The sequence below is a fragment of the Andrena cerasifolii genome, chromosome 2, assembly GCF_050908995.1.
Source record: "Andrena cerasifolii isolate SP2316 chromosome 2, iyAndCera1_principal, whole genome shotgun sequence".
NCBI lineage: Eukaryota > Metazoa > Arthropoda > Insecta > Hymenoptera > Andrenidae > Andrena > Andrena cerasifolii.
Genome location: NC_135119.1, coordinates 10581778 through 10603868, shown reverse-complemented (window position 1 = coordinate 10603868; position 22091 = coordinate 10581778). Strand labels below are relative to the sequence as shown.

The 22091-nt window shown below is 43.8% G+C and overlaps 2 protein-coding genes across 4 annotated transcripts in view; one reads left to right on the top strand and one right to left on the bottom strand.

The window, feature by feature from the left end:
- Btk29a (tyrosine-protein kinase Btk29A) overlaps positions 1-22091 on the top strand; it is a 197235-nt gene that overhangs the window by 21863 nt on the left and 153281 nt on the right. For all 3 annotated transcript variants that reach the window (XM_076830190.1, XM_076830189.1, XM_076830188.1), the window contains exon 4: positions 7492-7791. In XM_076830190.1, coding sequence (XP_076686305.1) covers positions 7492-7791 — 300 coding nt within the window. The remainder of the gene's footprint in view (positions 1-7491; positions 7792-22091) is intronic.
- The window catches only part of LOC143366496 (salivary C-type lectin 2-like), a 120467-nt gene that overhangs the window by 60231 nt on the left and 38145 nt on the right, over positions 1-22091 (bottom strand). The window lies entirely within an intron of this gene.

The following is a 22091-nucleotide window of genomic DNA, read 5'->3' as shown; positions in this document are numbered from 1 at the left end:
CAGAACTCGACAGGCAGCTTCTTCGTCTATCAGTTCTCTCAGTTTCGGAGTTGATTCATGAGCGGAAGTGGCGTCAGAATTCGGTGGACGGGGTCGATCCAAGATATCGCTGACGTATCCCCGATTCCTGGGCCCGGGATGATTGATTTGTCGCCGCCCTAGTGAATGGTCGAACTTTTAACGAGTTTCCCCGAGAATCTCATCCGAGGGTAGTGCCGGGGTATTATTCATGCTCAGAAATAGAATCTTCAACTTTTTCCGCTATCTCTGCGCGTCACATCCAGCCTCGCCTTAATATCCGCGAGACTTACTCGGCGTTTCTGGCGGGACGCTCGAACCCACGTCTCTTATGTATATTCCATTCTCATTCGCTGGAGTTTCGCTTCAACATTCCCAGACGGGAAAAAAACGATCTGTTTCACTAACACCCCCTCCCCTACTTATCGCGATCATCCTGAAGTGATACTTGGAATTTTCAAGTTGGTGAAGCAGCTCGTCGGACGTTGCTTGTGACGGAAGCTCAGTTGGTTGTGCTTTCATTTGGTTCAAGGGAGAAAGATTTCTTTGGATGTGTTGGGAATTTTTGAGGTGCTATTCTTGAGGGTTTCTGTAGGGATCGAGAGATTCTATGTGATTTTAGTGGAATAGGGTGTTACAGTGGTGGCTCAATGTAATGTTAAAATTCATATTTCTATATGTCTGCCTTATCAACTACGTACTGTCTTTGGGTAGCTGTAGTTCTTTTTAATAGTTTTAGTTTAAGTTATATAGTTGTTAGGCTTTTCAATAGTATTGCCGTTGCAGCATCGCCTTTACTCTAGTCAGCTAAATTCATATTATTTATTTAATATGATTAATAAAGCCGTAATAATAATAATAATCCTGGGGTTTACTGGAGTCCCCAATCTTTTGGATACAAATTCTGGAACACAATTTTTTATTCTTTTTAGTGGAAATATTAGGTCGGTGCAAAAATTCATTCGTTCACTGTTAAGTGGTTACGTGTATATAAATGTCTTTTTTTCACTACACCTACTTGCTCTTTTACCAGAAAAGTGACAGCAGTTCATAAACACCCGAGAAGAATGGTTTGATTAAAAAGACTTGTAGGTAATATATGTATTTTTATTTTAAATAAAGACTTCGATTTAATCAAGCTCCTCCGACCACCGCTGTCTATTTTACTGTGATTTCCAAAAGGGACTACTACATTTCAAAATTTCTTCCCAAACAAAGCGTTATATCGAGCGTAGTAACAAGAGAGTTAAAGTGGTCGGTCTTTTGTGTTGGACAGAAGCCACCTTGCTTGAAACTCCGACCAAATTGAGTCCGAGAGTTACTGTACTGTAAGTTCAAAAAAGGACCACTAAATTTCGAAATGTCTTCCGGAACAAAGCGATATTGAGCGTAGTAACGAGGGAGCTGAACTGTACGGTCTTTTGAGTGGAACAGGGGTAAAAGTATGATTAAATCGAATCTCCAAATTACACTCTCTCCGCGGGCTCCACAGAGACCTAGCAAATTTCCAAGTTTCCCCAAACGGAGCGTAATTGAACCTAATTTCGTGTCACTCGTTCCCTTGGGACGAGGTGGACGATCTCTCTTAGCATTCCTCGCGGAGAGCTCCCTGTTCCAAGCCCTCGCGAAATTTATCGACCAATGGACAGTCTAACGGGACGATCAACACGTAATCCCCGTGAATTTCGATAGGAGAGAAAGGAGCGGGGGTGGGAGTGAGCAAGGAACGAGGGATAATTAGAAAGGGAGGCGGATAAAGAGGAATAAGCAGAAGCAGACTATTTTGCGCTCTCGTGTCCGCCCCGGGGCTGTCGCGTGCGATGCTCCCCGTCGATATTGTCTCCGCGGACAAATCCCTCGGAGCTGATATCGATCGGTCCCTTTGAGCCTTTGGAATTTTTTGCGCCACGGGGGCAAATGCATATGCATGCAGCCGAGAGCTTCCGTCGCGGCAAGTCGGCGTTGATAAAGATTAATTGCGTCGGTGAATGGATTCTGCCATGTTTCCTTCCTTTCTTCTCTCGCCAACACTCCACTGCGACGAGCTTCTGGGCAATTCAGGCATTAGTGCTCGCTTGGTGGTTGCTGGGTACATTAGAATCCATTATGAATATAAAACTACATGTGTTATTTATTATCGATACTTATTTTTGAAAAAGATATGAATTTTAAATTTTCAGACCAGAAATTAATATGGAGAGTCATTGTGGGTGTGTGCATGACTGAGATTCGGAGTCAAAAGAGACACTGCATTCATTCTTTTGTATCTTCAAGTCCAGTGGGAACAGAAGGGAGCTCTGTCTTTTGCATATACAGCAGGATATAGTAGAGGGAGAAGAGATCGGCTGCTGGAGTACAAGAGACAGAAAAAAAATTCAAACAAAAGTATAATGGTACAATAAGTGCTGCAAACTTGCGTTAACACAATTTTGAGAGGAGTTAAAAAAAATACTTGAAAAAGACTTTTCAAAATTTTGTTAACGCAAGTTTGCAGCGCTTATTGCACCAATAAATTTTTGTTTGAAACAATTTTTCCTGTCTCTTGTATTTTAGGAGTTATACGCAAAAAAGTGGGAGTGACAGTTTAACTTTGAGGTTAGTTTGCACACCCTTAAAAGGCGGTTGGGCGCGAATGAAATATACCGTTGTTCTTGTCTTGAGTCACTCTATAAACCCACAAAGTTGCGCTCCAATCGGTGAGCAAGGGTGTCCCTTGTGGGAGTAGCTAGCCCCACCACTGGTGCTTCCACTTCTTAGCTCCGCCCATATCCACGCCCTCTAGCGGTCTACTCAACAATAGAGGCCACAAACTGGCACACACATAATCTTCATGTTTCTAAATACTGGCATCACACGTTGAACAATTTGCATTCATCATTAGTAAAAATTAATATAATTAAACAATTTATTTAGCATTGTAAAAGACCTTTCCCTTTGCCGCAGAAGTTTACCAAAAATGGAGGGTTTCACTTGGCAGAAAGTAATTGCGTACACAATTTAGGAAACTGAATGCAACATATTCTTCAACATTTTGTTAAATTGTTCCCTCAATTATGGAAGGCAGCTTTGAAAAGTTCCGCGCTTTCATTACACGAATTCAATTCTCGAAATGAGCCCACGAGTCGCACCCGCGAGTTGGTCCCATTTTTTTTCGAGGGCGAGGCGGCGTAAATTCTGAAAAAGTCGCGGATTCATGTGGCGGCTGGCGTACGTTTGAAACGCTCTCGCGGCATTCTCTTCAAGATGATCGTTGCCGCGCGCAAGAAGCTTGAATAGCCTTTCACGTGTTCCGAGGTGCAACCACTTCTCGTTCGCGGATGTGAAACGTCCCCTCGTAAGACGTTTACGGGTCAGAAGTTTTCCTGACAGCCTCTCGCATGTGATATTTATTGTCCTGTCTAATTCGTCCCAGTTCCACTCTGCAAAAATTCAATTATTTCACGCGGGGTGCCTTAGAAATAAGTGGGTCGCATTTTGGGAGCTCGTCCCACTCACAAGGGAAGTTCGGCGATCCGGAAGTTCAGAGCATTATGCAGCTTTGTGTTAATCCGCAACACAACCCTATTTTTTTGTCGCTACCATAGTGCGGTTTTACGGGATGAAATAAACCCTGGAAAAAATGTAGAATTTTCTTTTTCGCGCAATATCTCGAGAAGGGTAAGAGATATTGAAACGAAGTTTAAACAAAAGTTGCATTTTTTTTATATCTACAAATCTGTATAAAAATAATTATCGAAAAATTCAATTTTTTTAAATTATCTCCGCCATCAACGTGCTTTATCAGCTTAAATTTAGGAAATGGTTTCTTAAGTTCCTTATATACACAAAAAATAGTTTTTTGTATTTGGAATTTGTTTAGATATTTTCTATCTTTTACTGTGTTTTTTTTTGCAAATTAATATAGTAATTATACTTCTGTGAAATGGCTGAGTTCACCATGACTGACCTCTACTACTTGCTTGTCCGACCAATGATGCACTTGTTCCACTTGCCAGTTCAAGATTCCAAACTCTCAACGTTCTGACACACTGTATTCCTCCTTTTCTTCTATCTTTCACTGTTCTTTGCAAATTAATATAGTCATACTTGTGCGAAACAGCCCCCTATTGACCAACGTCATTAGTACACCATGGCTGACCACTACTACTGGCTTGTCTGACCAATGGCGCGCTTGTTCCACTTTTCAGCTCAGGATTCCAAACCCCCGACGTTCTGACACACTTCGCTCGTTCTTTTAACCATTCAATCGCAATATCCCCGACGTCCCTCCTCCCCTGCGCAGCTTTCCTCGTCCAAAGGAAGCCTCGCGCCAACAGCAACCCTCCGACAGCGCGATTATTGCAGTTCCGTCTCTCGCGCAGTACTCCAACGAGCCACTGGGATTAATTAATTTTTCTCCCTCGTTAGCGAGTATCTTGACCCCCTATCCCCCAAAGGAAATTGGTCTTTCTCGGTGTTTCAGACGTACCAACAACAATCCCTTAGATTTCCCCTCCGAGGGAAGAGATCCGCCCCGAGGAATCTCCTTTGCTCGTCGTCGCGTTATTCGATTCCACGGACTTCCAAGGGTTGCAGCGGTGACCTTAAAAAAATTTTCCCCGCGCCGGGGGAAGGGGGTGGTCGTGGAGTTTCCGAAATACAACACCAGCGGGGCCTGGGTCTGCCTGGACCCGAACATAGTACCGTCGAGTGTAAGATAGAGGAATTCTCAGAAATCAGAAAAGTGGGTTGAGGAAGCCTTATAAATTGAAGAAATGGGTAGTGAAATCCACAGAAATCGGAAAATGGATAGGGGAATCCTGAGAAATCGGAACAATGGATAGAAAGATCCCCAGAAGTCGGAGAAATGGGTAGACGAATCCACAGAAATCGGAGATATGGGTAGAGGAATTCTCAGAAAGCGAAAAAATCCTAAAAAAAAAAAATAAAAAAACGGAAGTAGAATTTCTCTGAAAAAAGAAGGGTGTTTAAAATCCGTGTAGTAGGGTGATCACTACTGGTCAAAATGGACGCAGGTATCGACTTCTCACCATCTGAAGGTTAAACAAGAAGAGGCTTTCCTTTTCAAGGTCAAAGTCCTATAAACTTTGACTTTTGTGTCAACTAGTCCTCCATAAGACTAATTGTAAGATCATCTTCTCTCCACAGAATGCTATCATATATCTATGTTTCTCAAAGTTACCATTCAGTGCTCAGTTTTTGCAAATTATTATAGTTACAGAGGTGTATGAGAGGGGGTATAAATTTCAGGTCATCGATTTAGTTGAAATTTTGCACGCACTTAGCGCACACCCTGTACAACAACATACCAAAGCTACAGAACGCAGGGTCGAAAATTTCTTGAGAAAATCGAGTTCCAAATTTCACCAGGTGACCGCAAAAAATCTCACGTCCCCATTTTCGTTAGACTCGCTCATTTCCATTTTTTTCTCATGCAACGATTGTGTGGAACTCTCTTTACGAAACGTCGGTAGGTGTAACAGGATTTTTCGGCGATATTTCACGCGCACCGGTAGCAGGTGGGGTGGGGGGGAGCGCGGTGGATAATTTGTCAAATACACCACGGCCAGCGAAGCACCGCGTCGAATAAATTGGACGTTGTCGCTGGGGACAAATGGTATTTCAATATTTTTTTTTCCCGCCGGAGCGAGTAATGGTTATTGGTCTATCTCGATGGACCAGCGGCCCGAGAAGCTTGCCCGCGTTTAGGGGTTTTAGTTTAATAAACTTCGCCCGGGCATCGGTGTATTTTTATTGGCGATCGTTTTCATCGAATTCTTCCAGTTATTAATCCAACGTAACTGTTGTCCCTCTACAGAAGACTCTCCACTCTTCCCCTAAGTTTGCGTCACGTTGGTTCGCTTCTAGGGAGTTTCTTGGGGAGGTGGGGAACGTAATTGGTTGTGAGTGGGTGTTACGCGAAAGGGGGCTTTTAAATTGGAGAAAACATCTTCATAATCTGTCGCGAACTCGCTCGAAATTTAAAGCGGTTATTTGTTTGATTTTTAGCATAATGGGGTGATGAATAATTTCGTGGCTAGATTATTATCGGAGGAAGCACTGCGGCGTGATGCGTTCGGCGAGGAATAGAGTGCGCTGTGGGCGGGGCGTAGGAGCGAGCGGCGTGGTGGGGGTAGCCTTGAGCGACCAATTATGTTTGTTGCGGCTATATACCGGCGTAAGGAGCTGCGGAGGCTTGCCTTTTCCTTCCCATCGGTGCATTTGCAAGTAGGTAACAGTGGTAGCCGCGTAAACGGACTTGGACAGTTTAATTTGAACCGAGAACTAGTTACAAAAACTGTCTCGGCGAAGAGAGGATTCTCGTGTAGTTGGCGGGAAGAAACTCCGCTGTTGTGGGCAGAGGGAACTTCGCCCATCTGTTCCCCGATTTTATCGTAAAGTACATTCCGTGTAGAAGAAGAGCCGTGGATTTATTAGGTGCCTGCGGTCTGGTTTTCGGGATAAGAGAAGAGGCACCTATCTCGTGCGACCTTTTTTCTCTGAGCTTTCAAATTGAATATGCGCGATGTTCAGGAACCTTAAAATGGACATCAAACGGATTTAAGGTTACCCTTGAAATCACCCTAAACTAGCTTGGATATTCACTTCAACTTATGTCGAAATCAACCGAGATTGACTTCGAGATTGTATCGAACCATTCTTGAAGCGATTCTAAAGTCACTTTCAGGTCACTCTGAATATTTGAAACAACCCTGATTTTATACTGACTTTGAAGTAACTCCAAACTCACCCCAAGGTCACCCCGAAATGATATGACCGTGCCCTGATCTTGAACTGACCTTGAAACAACTCCCAACTCACCTCCAGGTCATTTTGAACTGACCCTGTACTGATCTTGAAAAAGTTACTAAGGGGTTATGCCTAGTCAGCCTTCGAAAAAGAACGCGATTCTCGGGAATTTTTTGTGGAATATCTACTGTAAAAATTCCGTAAAAATTCGAGATTTTCATAAAAAATTAAGAAGCCACCGAATTTTTTTAACCCAGACCATCATTGTTTGTGCGCTACAAAAATCCGGTGACTTCTTAATTTTTTTATGAGAATCTCGTATTTTTACAGATACTATAAGAGGTTTGCCCCGAAATGGCACATGTTTTACACATCCCGTAATTTTTTCCAAGTCGATCTGAACCTCAATTCGTTCGCAATCAGGAAAAAGATGAAGAGTGACGAATATTCGAGGAAAACGCGTTTAAAGTTTCTGGGTAAAGGCGACGCTATAGGTTGCCGCCTGACATTTTTAGCTGCCAAATCTACAATTTCGCGAATTTTACTGTAAACCAAGCAGCATTTTATTCAGAAAGGATAGTACTTTCGGAAAGTGCAATAAAGAAAATCGATTTTTCGACAGCCTAGTCCCCTTAAGGATTTTTTGAGCCCCTCTTGCGTCGGCGACCTTCCGTTTCCCTCGATCCGCACCACCACTAATTTCACTCCTGTTTCTGTTCTCAGTGTGCAGCGAGAATCCGGGGCTGAGCGGTCGTTATCACGCCGGTCTATGGAGCGGTAAACGCTGGTCCTGCTGCCGTTTGTCGACACGTTCAGCGGAGGGCTGCGACACTTGCAGTTCCTGGTCCTCTAAGCCGTTAAACGCAACCAACCCGTCCTCCACGTCCTCGTCGAGCTTCAGCTCGGCATCTGGAAACACCATCGCCACCTCCACCACTGCCTCTATAACCGATCGACCGCAGACCACCAACTCGGAGGCCAACAACAACCCCATCGTCCACTCTCAAGCACGCTCAACAATCGGTTCGTATAGAATTTTTTTCCTTCAACATTTCCTCGTTCAACTAATGCCGAGTAAATAATCTACGATCGTAGTTCTGCGACAAAGCTCTTCAAGCTATTATCCCTTTCATGTTTTATTAGCTTTTATTGTATCAAGGCGAGGGGGTAGTTAGGTTAGCCACTTGCAAAGGGTTGCTAACACTTTGAGGGGCGCATAGTGGGGAGATTTTACGATTTCATGGCCAAAATAACGAAAATGAAGTTTTTGAATTTGACAAAATAAATACAAATGTCAGTTGAACAACTATTCCCATCTTCGTGGTCGAAACATCAAAACTTGTTTTTAATACACATGAAATTGGGCACTTTCATGTTCTGAAAAGTTTTCGTTTGCTCCTGCTGAAAAAGCTCCACAGAGGGTTTTGAAAAATGCATGTCGCCTGTATAAATTGACCATTTTATATTAAAACAATTAATATTTAAATAAAAGCCCAGTTACACTGAATTCTTATTATTCTTTCATGAAGTATTAACTGTCGTTTGCAAATTGCAAATCTACACTTGGCAACACTGCAGGCCATTACCATGTCACACTGACTAATTTTATTTTCACACAAACACAATGAACATATTTCGTACTGTGGCTCTAATAATTTGATCACCCACTACATTCCAAAATCAATATTTCTAAACTCAGACCCTTCTTTTGAACACCCTGTATAAAGTCACCACCAAGCTTGGCTTGTTTTCAAACTAAACATCCGCGGGTTCTCAGGCAGTGTTCCCAACACTTTCTACAAAATATTCCATGGCAAGAATAGCCTCAAAGAAGGTGTACTTTAATTTCCCCGATTTCCTTACAATTTCACGAAGCTGAAGACAACGGCAATAATCCGGAGAATCAGTCGCTCGAAAGGAGCCTCCGGTGTCGTACAGAGGACGCGGAAAGTGGAGCAGTTCGACGTGCCGAAAAATAACGCCCGGCCACGACAGTTTTTCCAACGGTGCGCCCCGAAATCGCGGGGATGCTTTCGGAGTCGAGCATCCGTGATCTAAGGGAAAAGTTTCCGTCTGCGATATCACGTCGATATTGCCCTGTTTTCCTCGGAGCCGGCTCTTCTTTCCCCCTCGCGCGTAACCTTCCCTCCGGGGACGTTAATATTTCGGTGAAACAGAAGCGATCGAGCGAAAGGGAATCCTTGAGCGACATTCCTGCGCTGCGTTTGTTCACGGGAACGGCGGAGCCCGACCGAGTTGTTTACGATTTCGCGAAAAATTCGCCTACCGAAGCTTGCACTCGGAAAGGCAGAAAGGAAACAGGAACAGTGAAAAAATAAAATGGGTCACGGAATGTCAGTCTCGTCGCTTGGTATAGTCTGAAGAAAAATAAGTGGCTGCTCAGTGCCACTCTCCTCTGCACAAGTCCTTTTAAAATTAAAATCCACTCCTTCGACCTCTGAGTAACTTTGGGAATCTACTTTGGTTTAAATTTGATACCAAATTTCTTTTACAAGAAAATGCAGCTTAATTTATACACAACAAGGTGTACATCTCGATTTTTAAACATGGCCTTTTTTTGTATGAAAAAAAAATTATAAAACGACACTATTCTCCGACATGTCGAAGGTAGATGTACCGTTTGTGGCCATTGCACTGGTTTTGGCCATGTGCTTCATTATCTCATATTTAAATTGCTTGCTGATCATTATTGTGTGGAGAATTTCACATCGTAAATACTTTGTTTAGTATACCACCAGAAATATAAGGTTACATTTATTGCTTACACGGAAAATATTATATTTTTTAAGAGGTGGCCAAAACTGGTGCATGCACCCTATGTAACCCTTAAAGCTCGATGTGTAATTTCATACTTTCCTGTATGTCTTGAAACTATAGTAGATATAAAGAAATTATTACAATGAAAACTTAAAAGCTTTTATGCTGTCTAAAACTATGCAACGAAATTGTTTAAAATTTGTAGTTTAAATAAAAAATTATACCCACCACAAATTTTAAATAATTCGGTTACATGCAGCATAAAAAATCATTCAATTTTCTTTGTAGCAATTTTTTTCATTCTTGTCAGCTGTTGTGTAGTATTCTTTCTTGAACTAATAGCAGGCTTATACTCTATTAGATCACTATTTAATCGAACTGTCTGATACACTAATCATCTCACTCGATCAGACATGTTTCTTGCCGGGTTTGAAGAAAGAGGAAAGCAGTTGCCTCTGGTCCGTAATCAGGATCGACCGATTCGACAGGCTCTCCCGACGCTAACCGCGGTCCTTCGGGAGCATAACGTAGTTGTACGACGGAGTTAAGTAAAGCAGGCGTTTGTTTGAAAGTCTAAGCAGCTTGCATCCCCCAGGAATACAGCAGTTCAATTTCCAGAGAGCGATTCATCCGATTACTTTCCTCGCTCGCTCGAGCAACGGGTCTATTTGCCTGCAGCGGTGGTTGTGTCTAAGAAGTTGGCCAGCCCCTGGCTTTAACACTTCACGGCCCTCGGTCTAACCGAATTAGCGTGGGATTTAGCGCGTTTCGAGGAGTTCGGTTACGTGGCGACATGTGTCTGTTCCTGGGAATGGATTCACCTACAGTTCCTTCTTCGTGAATGCAAAACAATTTGGGAGGATATTTGGGATTTTGGATCCTCAGAATAATTAAGGTAAAACCAAAGTAGATTGGCTAAATTCATTCTCTTGTGTTTTCATTCTTTTCTTGGGAGACATTTGGTCCACGTGTGACGTTTTAAATTAATCTCTCCGGCACATATTGGTTATAGGCGTTCGTCACTGGGAATTTATAAGATTTCTCGAGTCAGTGATGAGGAGTGTTATATTTTGCAAGGTGTGAGTCAGTATAGTCTGTTGAAAGTCACTGAGCGAGCACCTCCACTCTGCATCTTCATGCAAATTGATTTTCTCGGGTACGAAAGGCTGAGGTAATCTAAGGTGAAACAATTCTAATTAATCTTGTTTCAACTGTAGCTCATAGATTTCCACTTACTATTCAAGACACTCAGAACGTCCCATTTGTGGACATTTCAATTCTACCTTGTATTCAATTGAACAATATTCTGACATTTACTGCAATCATTCTGCGCAATAAAGAATAAACTATCCCAGTCTTCATGAACATAGGAGTAGCCTTGAACAGCCAATTGAGCTCGTTCCAACTGCAGCCCTCACTTGAAGCGAAGCTGTAACCAATTTGGAGGAAACAGCACCTCTCATTGAACTTCAACTTCCATTGTATCGCGGTCCTATAAGTGACTGCTGTAGAATAAGCTTCTGTCCCGTTGGGAGAATATCGAACGAGACCTTTTACAGGCTCCGCTCGCTCGAGAGCTGCCAGATCGCTGCTGGAAATCAAGCCGACTGCCCTCTCGAAGGGAATCGATTACCATTTAAAGCAACCAGCCGAAATCGAATCTTAAATTCCCCGTGGCTAAGGGAACCCGGCAGAGTTTCGTGATACATGCGCGAAGGGCATGCAAATCGACGGTCCCGTGCATATGCTTGCGGATTCGGGGAAGAACGATAGTCGACGGGGAACGCGGGATCGCTCGACAAACACTCGAGGAAACCGTTGCTGGCAATAGGCAGCCGAGCTTCAACTTTTTCCATCGGATCCTCTTCAGCCGCGAACTTGCACGAAATGGCTCAACTTCTTCGTCCAAACGCCGCTCGTCGATTATTCCGCGTTGCGTACCCGTGCTGGCGGGATTTCGGGACAAGCGGGTTTCGGATTTTAGATTCCGAGTGGAGGTGACGTGGGCCGGGTGTCGATTGTAGGTTGTGGAGGTGGGCGTGGGTTCGAGTGGGCTTTGTTATGAATTTCTGGGAGGAATGGGGAAATATTGAGGAATGTGGAGGATTGTGGGGAGTGTGGCAGAATTTTGGAGGATGCGAAAGGGTGTGGAAGAATATAGGAGGATAGGGGGGAATGTAGGAGGATAAATGGGAATTACGGAGAATGTGGGAATGGAGAAGAATGTGGGAATCTAGGGGAAGAATTGAGAAGAATAAGGGGAAGATGGAAAGCTGTGGAGGAATGGAAAAGAATATGGAGTAATATGGAAAGCTATGACAGAACGTGGTAAGAATACCATAGAATGCGGGAGGCTATATACGAATCTACTAAAACACTGAAGAATATGAAAGCCTGAGGAAGAATTAGAAGAACCATGGGAGAACATTAAAAGTTCTAAACGAATATGAAGAAATATGAAAGGATCTAAAAGTATACGACGAAATATGAAAGAATCTGGAACAACATCTTTCCCCGAAGCGGGAATTTCTAAATTCTCATCAGAGTTTCAAGTATCCCCTCACAATGGACCGCCCCAGCGACGCGAGATCACGCGAGACCTCGACATAAAGCGAGGACGTGATGCAATAAGGCCTGGCCATCGCTCTGTCTCTCCCTCGTTAGGGGGAAATAAGGATTTGTTGAGAGCAGTTACAGGAACACCACCTGCCCGTAGGGTGCAACCCCTTGATTCCCATTGTCCGACTTCCTCCGCGGAAGTTAGCGGTCGTTATGTAACATCGTCTTGCTGCCCACGTAACTCCTCCGCTCGGATCGTACTTCGCCGCACTATGAGGTTACTGTGTGCTGTTCCTAAGATTTCTTACTAAACTGATCTCAACACGATCCCCACGGAAACTTCTTAATGCTTCAGCTGGAACACTTGATCAAGTGCGCTGGATACTAGTTTCTCTGTTCCATCCTATTCTATCGCTAGAGAAGATAGAAATGGGGAAAACCCGTTCCCAATCAATACTTTGGAACACTTTATATAGGAATGAGCTTGATAAGTTGCCTATTTAGTGCCTCACCTTTAATCACTTCAAACGTAACTCATTTTATACTTCGGGGTAGCTCATTTGTCCCCTTTGTAGCAGGAAGAACGTGCTTGTTGGCTTCCTCGGTAGATCAGAGTAGCAAAACTTTGGGTGGGGGTACCAGAACTCCGTGGTGGGGGTAGCAACACTGTAGTGGGAGTAACAGAACTCTGTGGGAGTCATAGTAGAATTCCGCGGCAAGGGTAGCAGAACTCTGTGGTAGTCATAGGAGAACTCTGTGGTGGGGATAGCAAAACTGGTGGGAGTAACAGAGCTCTATGGTGGGGGTAGCAAAACTGTAGTGGGAGTAACAGAACTCTGTGGGAGTCATAGTAGAATTCCGCGGCGAGGGTAGCAGAACTCTGTGGTAGTCATAGTAGAACTCTGTGGTGGGGATAGCAAAACTGGTGGGAGTAACAGAGCTCTATGGTGGGGGTAGCAAAACTGTAGTGGGAGTAACAGAACTCTGTGGGGGTCATAGTAGAACTCTGTGGTGGGGATAGAAAAATTGGTAGGAGTACCAGAACTTTGTGGTGGGAGTAGCCAGAACTCTACGGTAGGGATAGCAGAACTCTCTAGCGGGAGTAGCAGAACTTTGCGGTGGAGGTAGCGAAACTCTATGGTGGGAACATGAAAACTCAGTAGTGGGGATAGCTCTTTCCCCACCCTTGAGCGTCCGCTTCCTTTCGTCCCTACTGTACTCGCGCGAGTGCAACACTCAGCCGTGAATTAAAAATCGTGGCCCATGAAATCCCCAGTTCGCGGTACAGGCTGCACGAAAACGATGGACTGTATAAGCCAGTCCCATTGGCTCGTACATTCTCCGCGAGGTAGATAACGCTCTGGGAATCGATATTCGACAGTAACTCTTTAACCGTCGCTATAAAACGCCGATAAGGTTTTATGCAAGCTAATAAACCGTTAAAGGGATCGCGATAGATTTCACGCGGGGGAGTTTTAAAGCTGCTGGCGTTACTCCGTAACGGCTGCCAGCCCGTTTACAATGGTGCCCTTTATTTTCGCTATCGAGTTGGATACTGCCCGAAGATGGTACTGCTCGGTGATCATTTTCGAACGGGGCAACCAGCGGGAAAATAGAAAACTCAATTCCGCGTGCAAGTTTACGACAACGATCCTTCCTTAACTTCCACCGCTGATAGTCAACCAATTGAATCTGCTCCACTGTCTCCCCGGAAATCTACTTACCCCCTCTGCCCTGATTGCCGCTCTTCACCCTCTTTTGCTACCTCAACTTGGCGAATTACAAATACTCGAACCAATACTACCAACTGCGGTAAATACAGTGGCTATCATTCGGAAATCAATTTTTCACGAATAAGAGTAGAGGGAATAGTAGGAACGACAATTGTTTCCCAAGACACGAGCTAATCCTCCGTCTCGTCAGAATTGAATCTCGATATCCTCGATGGAAGACGGGCCTCGTCTAAATCGTGTTCAGCCAGCGTTAAACACGAAAGGGAGAGATGGGATCGAGTGGTCGAAGGTGGAATCGAACGGTCCACGTGTTCGAGGTCAGGGTTTGCTGGGGATCGCGATGTAGAAGCATCCGTCTAATTGGCTACAAGCTGACGGGTCAGTACGCACCATATCACATTCCTGATTGGAACTCACCGGTCGGACACGTCGATAATTCGTCGGGCGACGATTCCTATCAATTACGAGCTTCAAAAGTGCGGCGATCGAAGCTGCGCGACGTCGCTTTGGTCTACCGAAACGTAGCGATAGACGCGTTCAATCTCTTCAGTCTTTCAGCAATCGTTGCTTACTTAATTAGCGAACAGTCGAAAGCACAGAATTAGATTAAACTTTGCGAAACTACTCTGTTTCGAGTCACTAGAATAGAAAAAAATTAATTTTTAATATTTAACATTGCTACCGTTATTCTCCATAACTTCCATATTCAACTTATGCTATGAAAAAGAAGCAACAGACTTAAAACGACTTGAAATTCTAAAAATTGGACCAACGTCCCAAGTGATTCGAGATTAACGTCACTTGTTTGAATCGACTCGAAGTTTGTCGATACCCATCGCTACCTAGAACACTTTCATTCACCTTCCACTGTAATTACAGCAGAAATACTCGAGTTTAATGAAAATTTGACGAATTAATCAGTTGGCCAGGGGAGGGGGAGAGTTAGGATTAGATGGAAGTTAATTCGTCTGGAAGGGAAGTCTGAATTACTGCGAATACTTGGCAGCGGAGTTTTCGAAACTTGCGCCGAACTTCTGATAGTTCCCCATGCTACGCGTGAAATTAATGAAGAGCCTTCCTTATTAAAACTGTAGCGAATGGGACGACGAATTCATTTCCCACCGAACTGGGCGTTCTCCTCTGTCGTAGAAGGAGGTACTTGAACCTGGCAGAGATTCGACGAGTTAATAATTAAGTAGCATACGGAGAAACTATAACAATAAGTACCTCTCGCTTCGTTCCGTAGCAATGCTTGTAATAAAGTTTCTGCTCACCTTTGATTCCTTCCTCGACATCCAACACCATTTACAAAGTGACACAACTGTAAATGCTAAAATTATTATTTTTTTTTTATCAGACAATGTCCCACGTGCCAATTTCTCTGGACGCAATTTCCCTATGTAAATAAGGTACAGTTTCCTACAAATACAATTCTTTCTTCACAAATTCGGATTATATTAATGCAAAAATTAAAAAAATTTGCGATGCATTTGGGGTATCGTATACTTAAGCATATTTAGCAATCGAAACAAATCAAATCTCGTAAATAATTCAAAACCACTCAAGTTTTTTGTCTCGAGAGAAGAATTCCATTTTTTTGGCATCTACAGCGCTTTCTACGAGGACTCTTCAAATATACAAAATTCTACCTTCAACCCTCAAAATATGAAATTTCGACTAACATGAAGTTATTCAAGAGCAACGAATAAATTTTTATTCCTTGAATGCCCAACTCTGTCGCGAAGCAAGGGGTGAACAGAGAATCGGTAGAAATAATTGCCACGTTCAAGAGCCAAAGTAGAATCCCCCTGACTCGCTAATAATTCTACAAAATAAATAATTAATGAAATAACGAAGAATCCCCCTGGATTCTCGCGAGCAATTACGTCGAAGGCTCGCGAGGTTCCTTTCAAGCGTCGGGCCCCCTCGATATCATCCTAATTGCTATCGAACCTCCCCGTAATCCATTAGCAGGGTGTGGGTGGCCGAGGGGTGGCCTAGATCAGGCACAGGGACGCTTTGCATCGGCCTGGCGCAACACTTGCCGCATCATCCCCTGTTTCTCGCGGCGTTCCGCGTCCACGGAAAAACCGTGCAGGCCGCGGGCGTGCTCTATCTGGATCTAGCGTCGGCTGCATTTTACGTGGCGCGGGTTGGATCGCGTTACGCGGATCCGCCAGATTAACACGATCATCGCTGGGAGGAAGTGCATTCGGTTAGATTGAAAACTCGCGGCACCGTCGCGCCTGCTCCTCCTCCGCGAAACTGACGATCCGTGCAAGATTATTGAAGCTTTTTATTTTTTGGACGGGGGATAACGGCCACGTCGAGGGTGCGGGATTTTAATCGCGCTCGGGAGCGTCGATCCATTGGGAACGTAATCCCTCTGGATATCGCGGCGAATGGAATTGTTCCGGAGCGAGTTTGGGGGCGTGAATGTTTGGGCTTTTAGGTGGGACGGAATTTGGAATATGGTGGAGGGGGGCTGTGATATCGTAGAGATTTTAGGCCTCGACTGTGAGGGTTGTGCGGGATTAATATTGATGTTGAAATGCATTTGCAAAAACAATTAGAGTATATAATACAGGAGAAACGTATAATTAAAAAGGATTGAAAGTAAATTAATACTAAATTTACACAAATGCAACCAAATGCACCTCACATTCATTATCAATCAATTACCTTTCCGTGAGCTCGAGGTGGAAGCACGAAGGTGTTACGTATGTGGATTTTTCCCCATACGCCGCTCTCAACCACTTTTCGAGCTCGCGTCTACGAAGGGAAAACGCCCTAAAAATCCTTTTGCTTATCACATACCACTAAGGGGGGTCATGATCTCGACCATCTGGATCACGACCATGGGAACGGGAGTGACACGACGACGACCCCGAAGAATTTCCTTATATGGAAATTTCAAATGCATCCCCACTCATTTTTGGGACTATATAAACCCTTTGGTTTCTACCCTCTGCGGTTAAAAGCAGTACAGTTACGCGTAGAGTAACGTTGTGTCACGCTCGTACCGAGTCGGTTAAATTCAGTAAGATCGAGCTAAAGTCTCTGTCGGAATCACAGTTGACCCCATAGAATCCGCGAGTTCGGTTTACATTCTATTGGACACTTTGTAATAGCCGCTCGTACGCCCCGCATCGCCAGTGCGTCAACACCGAGCAAATTAGTGGTAATTTTCACACATTTATTACACTATTTAATCGCGACATTCACATTTGTACCAACTAATCTTGAATACACGAATGGTGTTCACTTCTAAATCGAGTTGATTCGTTAAAACCCATCTTTTACCCAGCGATCCTTATTAAACTTAGTAGCGCTCACCCACTGATACAACTTTACCGCTCGAGTTGTATCAAATAAAAATTAAGAGTTACGAGGCATTAATAACATTTCCCGCGACTCCCTGATCTAGCATCAGGTTAGTTAGCAACCTTTCATCCAAATAAAGGAATTTTACCAACCTAGTGGCTCCCCGATTTCGCATCGGGTTCGTCCACGTGTAACCCTCCTACGGCTCCCTGATTTCGCATCAGGTTCGTCCGTATCCTACAGCTCCCTGGTTTCGCACCAGGTTCGTCTGTAAGTCTACCAACCTCCGAACAGCTCCCTGGTTTCGCACCAGGTTCGTCTGTGAATAATCCAACCTCCTAACAGCTCCTCGACTTTGCGTCGAGTTCGTCTGTGAACATCATCCTAGTGACACCCCGATTTCGCATCGGGTTCGTTCACGACGTTTCACCCTCCTGCGGCTCCCTGATTTCAAATCAGGTTCGTCCGCGCTTGACTCCATTCCTAGAGGCTCCCTGATTTCGCATCAGGTTCGTCCTCGCCGTCAATAATCCAAGCGGCTCCCTGATTTCGCATCAGGTTCGTCCGCGCACCTTACTAACAAATTCGTTAACCATATTCCTTGGGAAATACCCTTCTCGCCGGCCTCTCGCGTTGCCGCAGCCCCGGCTCGTAACAGAACTGGTGACAGCGGTGGGATGCTACTGCATTAGAATCGCCGTAAAATTTGGTTTTTAAATACGTTAAAATCACTCGTAATTTATTATTGACAATATACTAGTTTTCGCTAGTCAAGTCACTTAAGAAAGTTTCAAAATGACAAGCACACAGGCTAACGTCTCTTCTAACGACATTATGAACCTGACAGTTTCAATTGCAAACTCAATGTCGCTTTTGACGCAACGGACATGTATACAGAACATTACTATGTCAATTCCAACCTTCGACGGTGAAAGTCCACCCTTGACGCGCTTTGCACAAAATGTGGAAGACGGGTTAACTTTGATTCCTGAGGGTACGGAAGCTGAGTATCTTGCGATAATTTTAACAAAACTGATCGGTCCGGCACGTAGGTGCACGTTAGAGCACAAATTCAACTCTGTTAAGACATTAGTCCAACATTTGAAAAAGAGATTCGCGCCGGGAAGAAGTTTGTCATACTTCCAAGTAGAAATCGCGAAATTACATATTCGTGAAGGAGAAAGTCTGCGACAATACGTCGACAGGACCAGTCATCTCGTTTATTGTGCGCGCGGAGCTATTCGGGAAAGATATCTGGATCATGCTGAAGACTTCGTCAAAGAAATGGAAAAGGACGTTAAAGAAAACTTCATCGATGGTTTACCAGATCGAATTTCCTGGAAAGTGTCGGCTCAAACTCAAGACATCAAAACACTTGAACAAGCTTACGACGCCGTGCTCCAGATAGACAGAAAATTAAGGAATCGGCGACAGTCGCCCCGTAATGATTCACCCTCCAGGTGGTCTCGTCGAGAACATTACGCTGAAGATTCTCGCCACAACGACCGTCAAGTGTCGTATCCACATTCTCCAAGTAGGTACGACGAAAACAGGGATCGGTCTACAAGAACATCTGGTTTTGAAGAGGAACGAGAAGGACGGACACGTACGACGGCCTGGACTTTGCGTCACCGGAGCCCCTCGAAATCCCCTTCTTATCGCTCCGACTCATCGTACGCAGATGATGGAGAAAAACATTATTCCATCTTAAAAAATCCCGATAAAAATCGCAAGCCGAGTTTATACTGCTGGCATTGCGGTACGACCGGACATGACGGAAAATCCTGTAGGAAACATCCGCGTAGTCCGAGATATCAACGAGACTCGCGAGATTCATCTGTCGAATCTAACAAGTCTTTAAACTTCGATCGCGCTCAACGTATAGGCGACACGATGAGCGGAAACAAAGAAGCTCGCCAAAGGACAGTCCGCTTCGAAGAGGAAACCTCGTCAAGGAAGCACCTGCCCCACGCATCAAAACCAAGGTTCCAGAACTGGAGTCAGGAACGGGAGAATTCTTAATTGATGGCGGAGCATCCGTAAATTTAGTAGTTATTACCGCCCTGGGAGAAAATGCTACGATAAACTCTCGGGAAGAAATTGAATTAACTGGAATTACAACTAATCCAATTCATACATTAGGAACAACAATTCTTCACATCCACGAAGCTCCCGCACTTTTCTATGTGGTAAAAGAGCTTGCAATAGAGGCAGACGGACTAATAGGAAGCCCATTTTTAAAACAGGAGGAGGCCGAAATTTCCTATTACCATGGGACTTTGGTATTAAAAAATAAACCTACCCGACCTCTACGTTTTTCAAATTATCAGGACATACCTCAAACTAACAAACTACCGACGTCTACCAAACATCGTATTGAACCTAGGACGTCGCAACAGATTGCTATAACAATAACAAACCCCAGGATTAGGGAAGGATATTTACCACGTATCAAGACCCTCGAACATCTGTACATAGGGGAAGCAGTTGTAAAGAACAGTGAAGGAAAGTGCTACGTTATGGCAACAAACACCAGCGATGAACCCCTAGACGTGGAGATAGAACCGCAAACATTGGAGCCGTTTGATATCTTCAGTTCATCAGATGAAGATTTTTACTCAGCTGCAGAACACCCGTTAAATTTTAAAACTAACGAAGATAAGAAACAGAAAATCTTGGAAACTCTAAACACCAAACATTTGAACAAGGAGGAACTAAATTTTGTTACAAATTTAGTTAAAGAATTTCCTGACCGATTTTATCTTCCTGGAGATAAACTAGGTAAGGCTTCCGACTTTAAACATTCAATTCATACATCTAACGATATTCCAATCAATACGAGACAATATCGCTATCCTCTCATTCATCAAAAGGAAATTCAAAAACAAATCAGCGCCTTATTATCAAATGGTATAATTACACCTTCTAAATCTCCATATAATTCACCTTTATGGATCGTACCAAAGAAAGAAGATGAAAATGGAGTAAAACGTTGGCGATTGGTGATAGATTTCCGCGGTCTCAACGAAATAACAATTTCTGATAAATATCCATTACCTCAAATCACCGAGATTTTAGATCGACTAGGAGGAGCTAAATATTTTTCAGTCTTTGATCTCGCTAGTGGATTTCATCAAATAGAGATGGATCCGAAAGATAAAGCAAAAACAGCATTCACTACTCCAAATGGACATTACGAATTCTCTCGAATGCCTTTCGGATTAAAGAATGCACCACCCACTTTTCAACGCCTCATGGATCAAGCACTCACTGGACTTCAAGGAACAGACCTCTTTGTCTACTTGGATGACATAGTGATCTATGCATCATCCTTACAGGAACATAATATTAAAGTCAAAAAGTTGCTAAATCGCCTTCGAGAACATGGATTAACCCTGCAGACCAACAAATGTCAATTCTTGCGAAAGGAAGTTGCATACCTTGGACACATTATTTCAAAGGAAGGAGTAAGACCCGATCCTAGGAAACTAAAAGCTGTTCAAGATTTTCCTACACCTACAACGCAGAAGAACATTCAACAATTCTTAGGACTTGTAGGATATTACCGAAGATTCGTACCTAATTTCACCACAAAGGCAAAACCTTTAATTAACCTATTAGGAAAAGGCATCAAATTCAAATGGACTGAAGAACAAGACCAAAGTTTTAAGCAATTACGTAACGAACTTTGTCAACAACCCATATTGCAATATCCAGATTTCAGTAAACCATTTATTGTAACAACAGATGCCTCCGATTACGCTATTGGAGCTGTACTTAGCCAAGGCGACATAGGAAGCGACCTGCCGATTGCCTACGCATCCCGCAGCCTAAATAAACCTGAGAAGAACTACTCAGCTACTGAAAAGGAATGTTTGGCCATGGTTTACGCCGTAAGATACTTCAGGCCTTATATCTATGGAACCCCATTCACCCTCGTTACAGATCACAGACCACTGTTATGGCTACACTCTGTCAAAGACCCCACTTCTAGACTAATGAAATGGAAACTCCGACTTTTGGAGTACGAGTACCAGGTTGTCCACAAATCCGGAAAGACGAATAAGAACGCAGACGCATTATCGCGCAACCCCTCTTCTGCCTGCCTACCACTTATTCCACGAGAACTCCAGGATCCTGACTTCAAAGTCCAGATACCGAAAACAGACGCTAACACCGAGACAATTGGGCACCGTATACGACAGCTACGTCGCGACAGGGAAAACCGACCTAAGTACCGGGAGACAAGTAGCAGTTCAGACGAGATAGAAGACACCGCACGTGGGAACGTTCAACATTCTCCAATTATACACAAGAACAGATCTTTTCCCAGCTTATCTCAAGAGGTAACCATGCCAGATGAACGCCAGGAAACCATAAACACTTTTTCGCCCGCAGCAAACTCCACTCAAATCGTTCCTTTAGATAAGGACCAGACCTTATTTGACGATCTGATATCCTTTGAGGAACCGGCCGAAAATACTGTAATAGAAAATGCAAGAAACATTCAACAAGATTTATTTGGTACACCACAAGTATCAACAGAAGTCATGGATGAACCTTTACAACCCTCAATAAACCAGCTACCTGCAGGAGCCACGACCGAAGTCAGTGTGGAACAACCACCTGACAGCAGGTCAACTCAATCAAGGGTTTTCGACCGCACGCTTGACCCTTACCCATTCTTCACTACCGACACCGAGAATTCAAATGACCTTGACAATCTGGAAGAGATCCCGCTAGACCAACCACATAAGATTATCATTTCTTCAAACACCTTTACCGCTGAAGAAGGACATTACGTACACTTCATTTCTGCCGATTGCAATTTAGTAAACCCAGTTGGAAAATTATTGCTGGACACCGAAATGATTAATAAACCGAATCTTTTAGCAGCTCAACCGAAAAAGGGACGGGTGATAACAACCG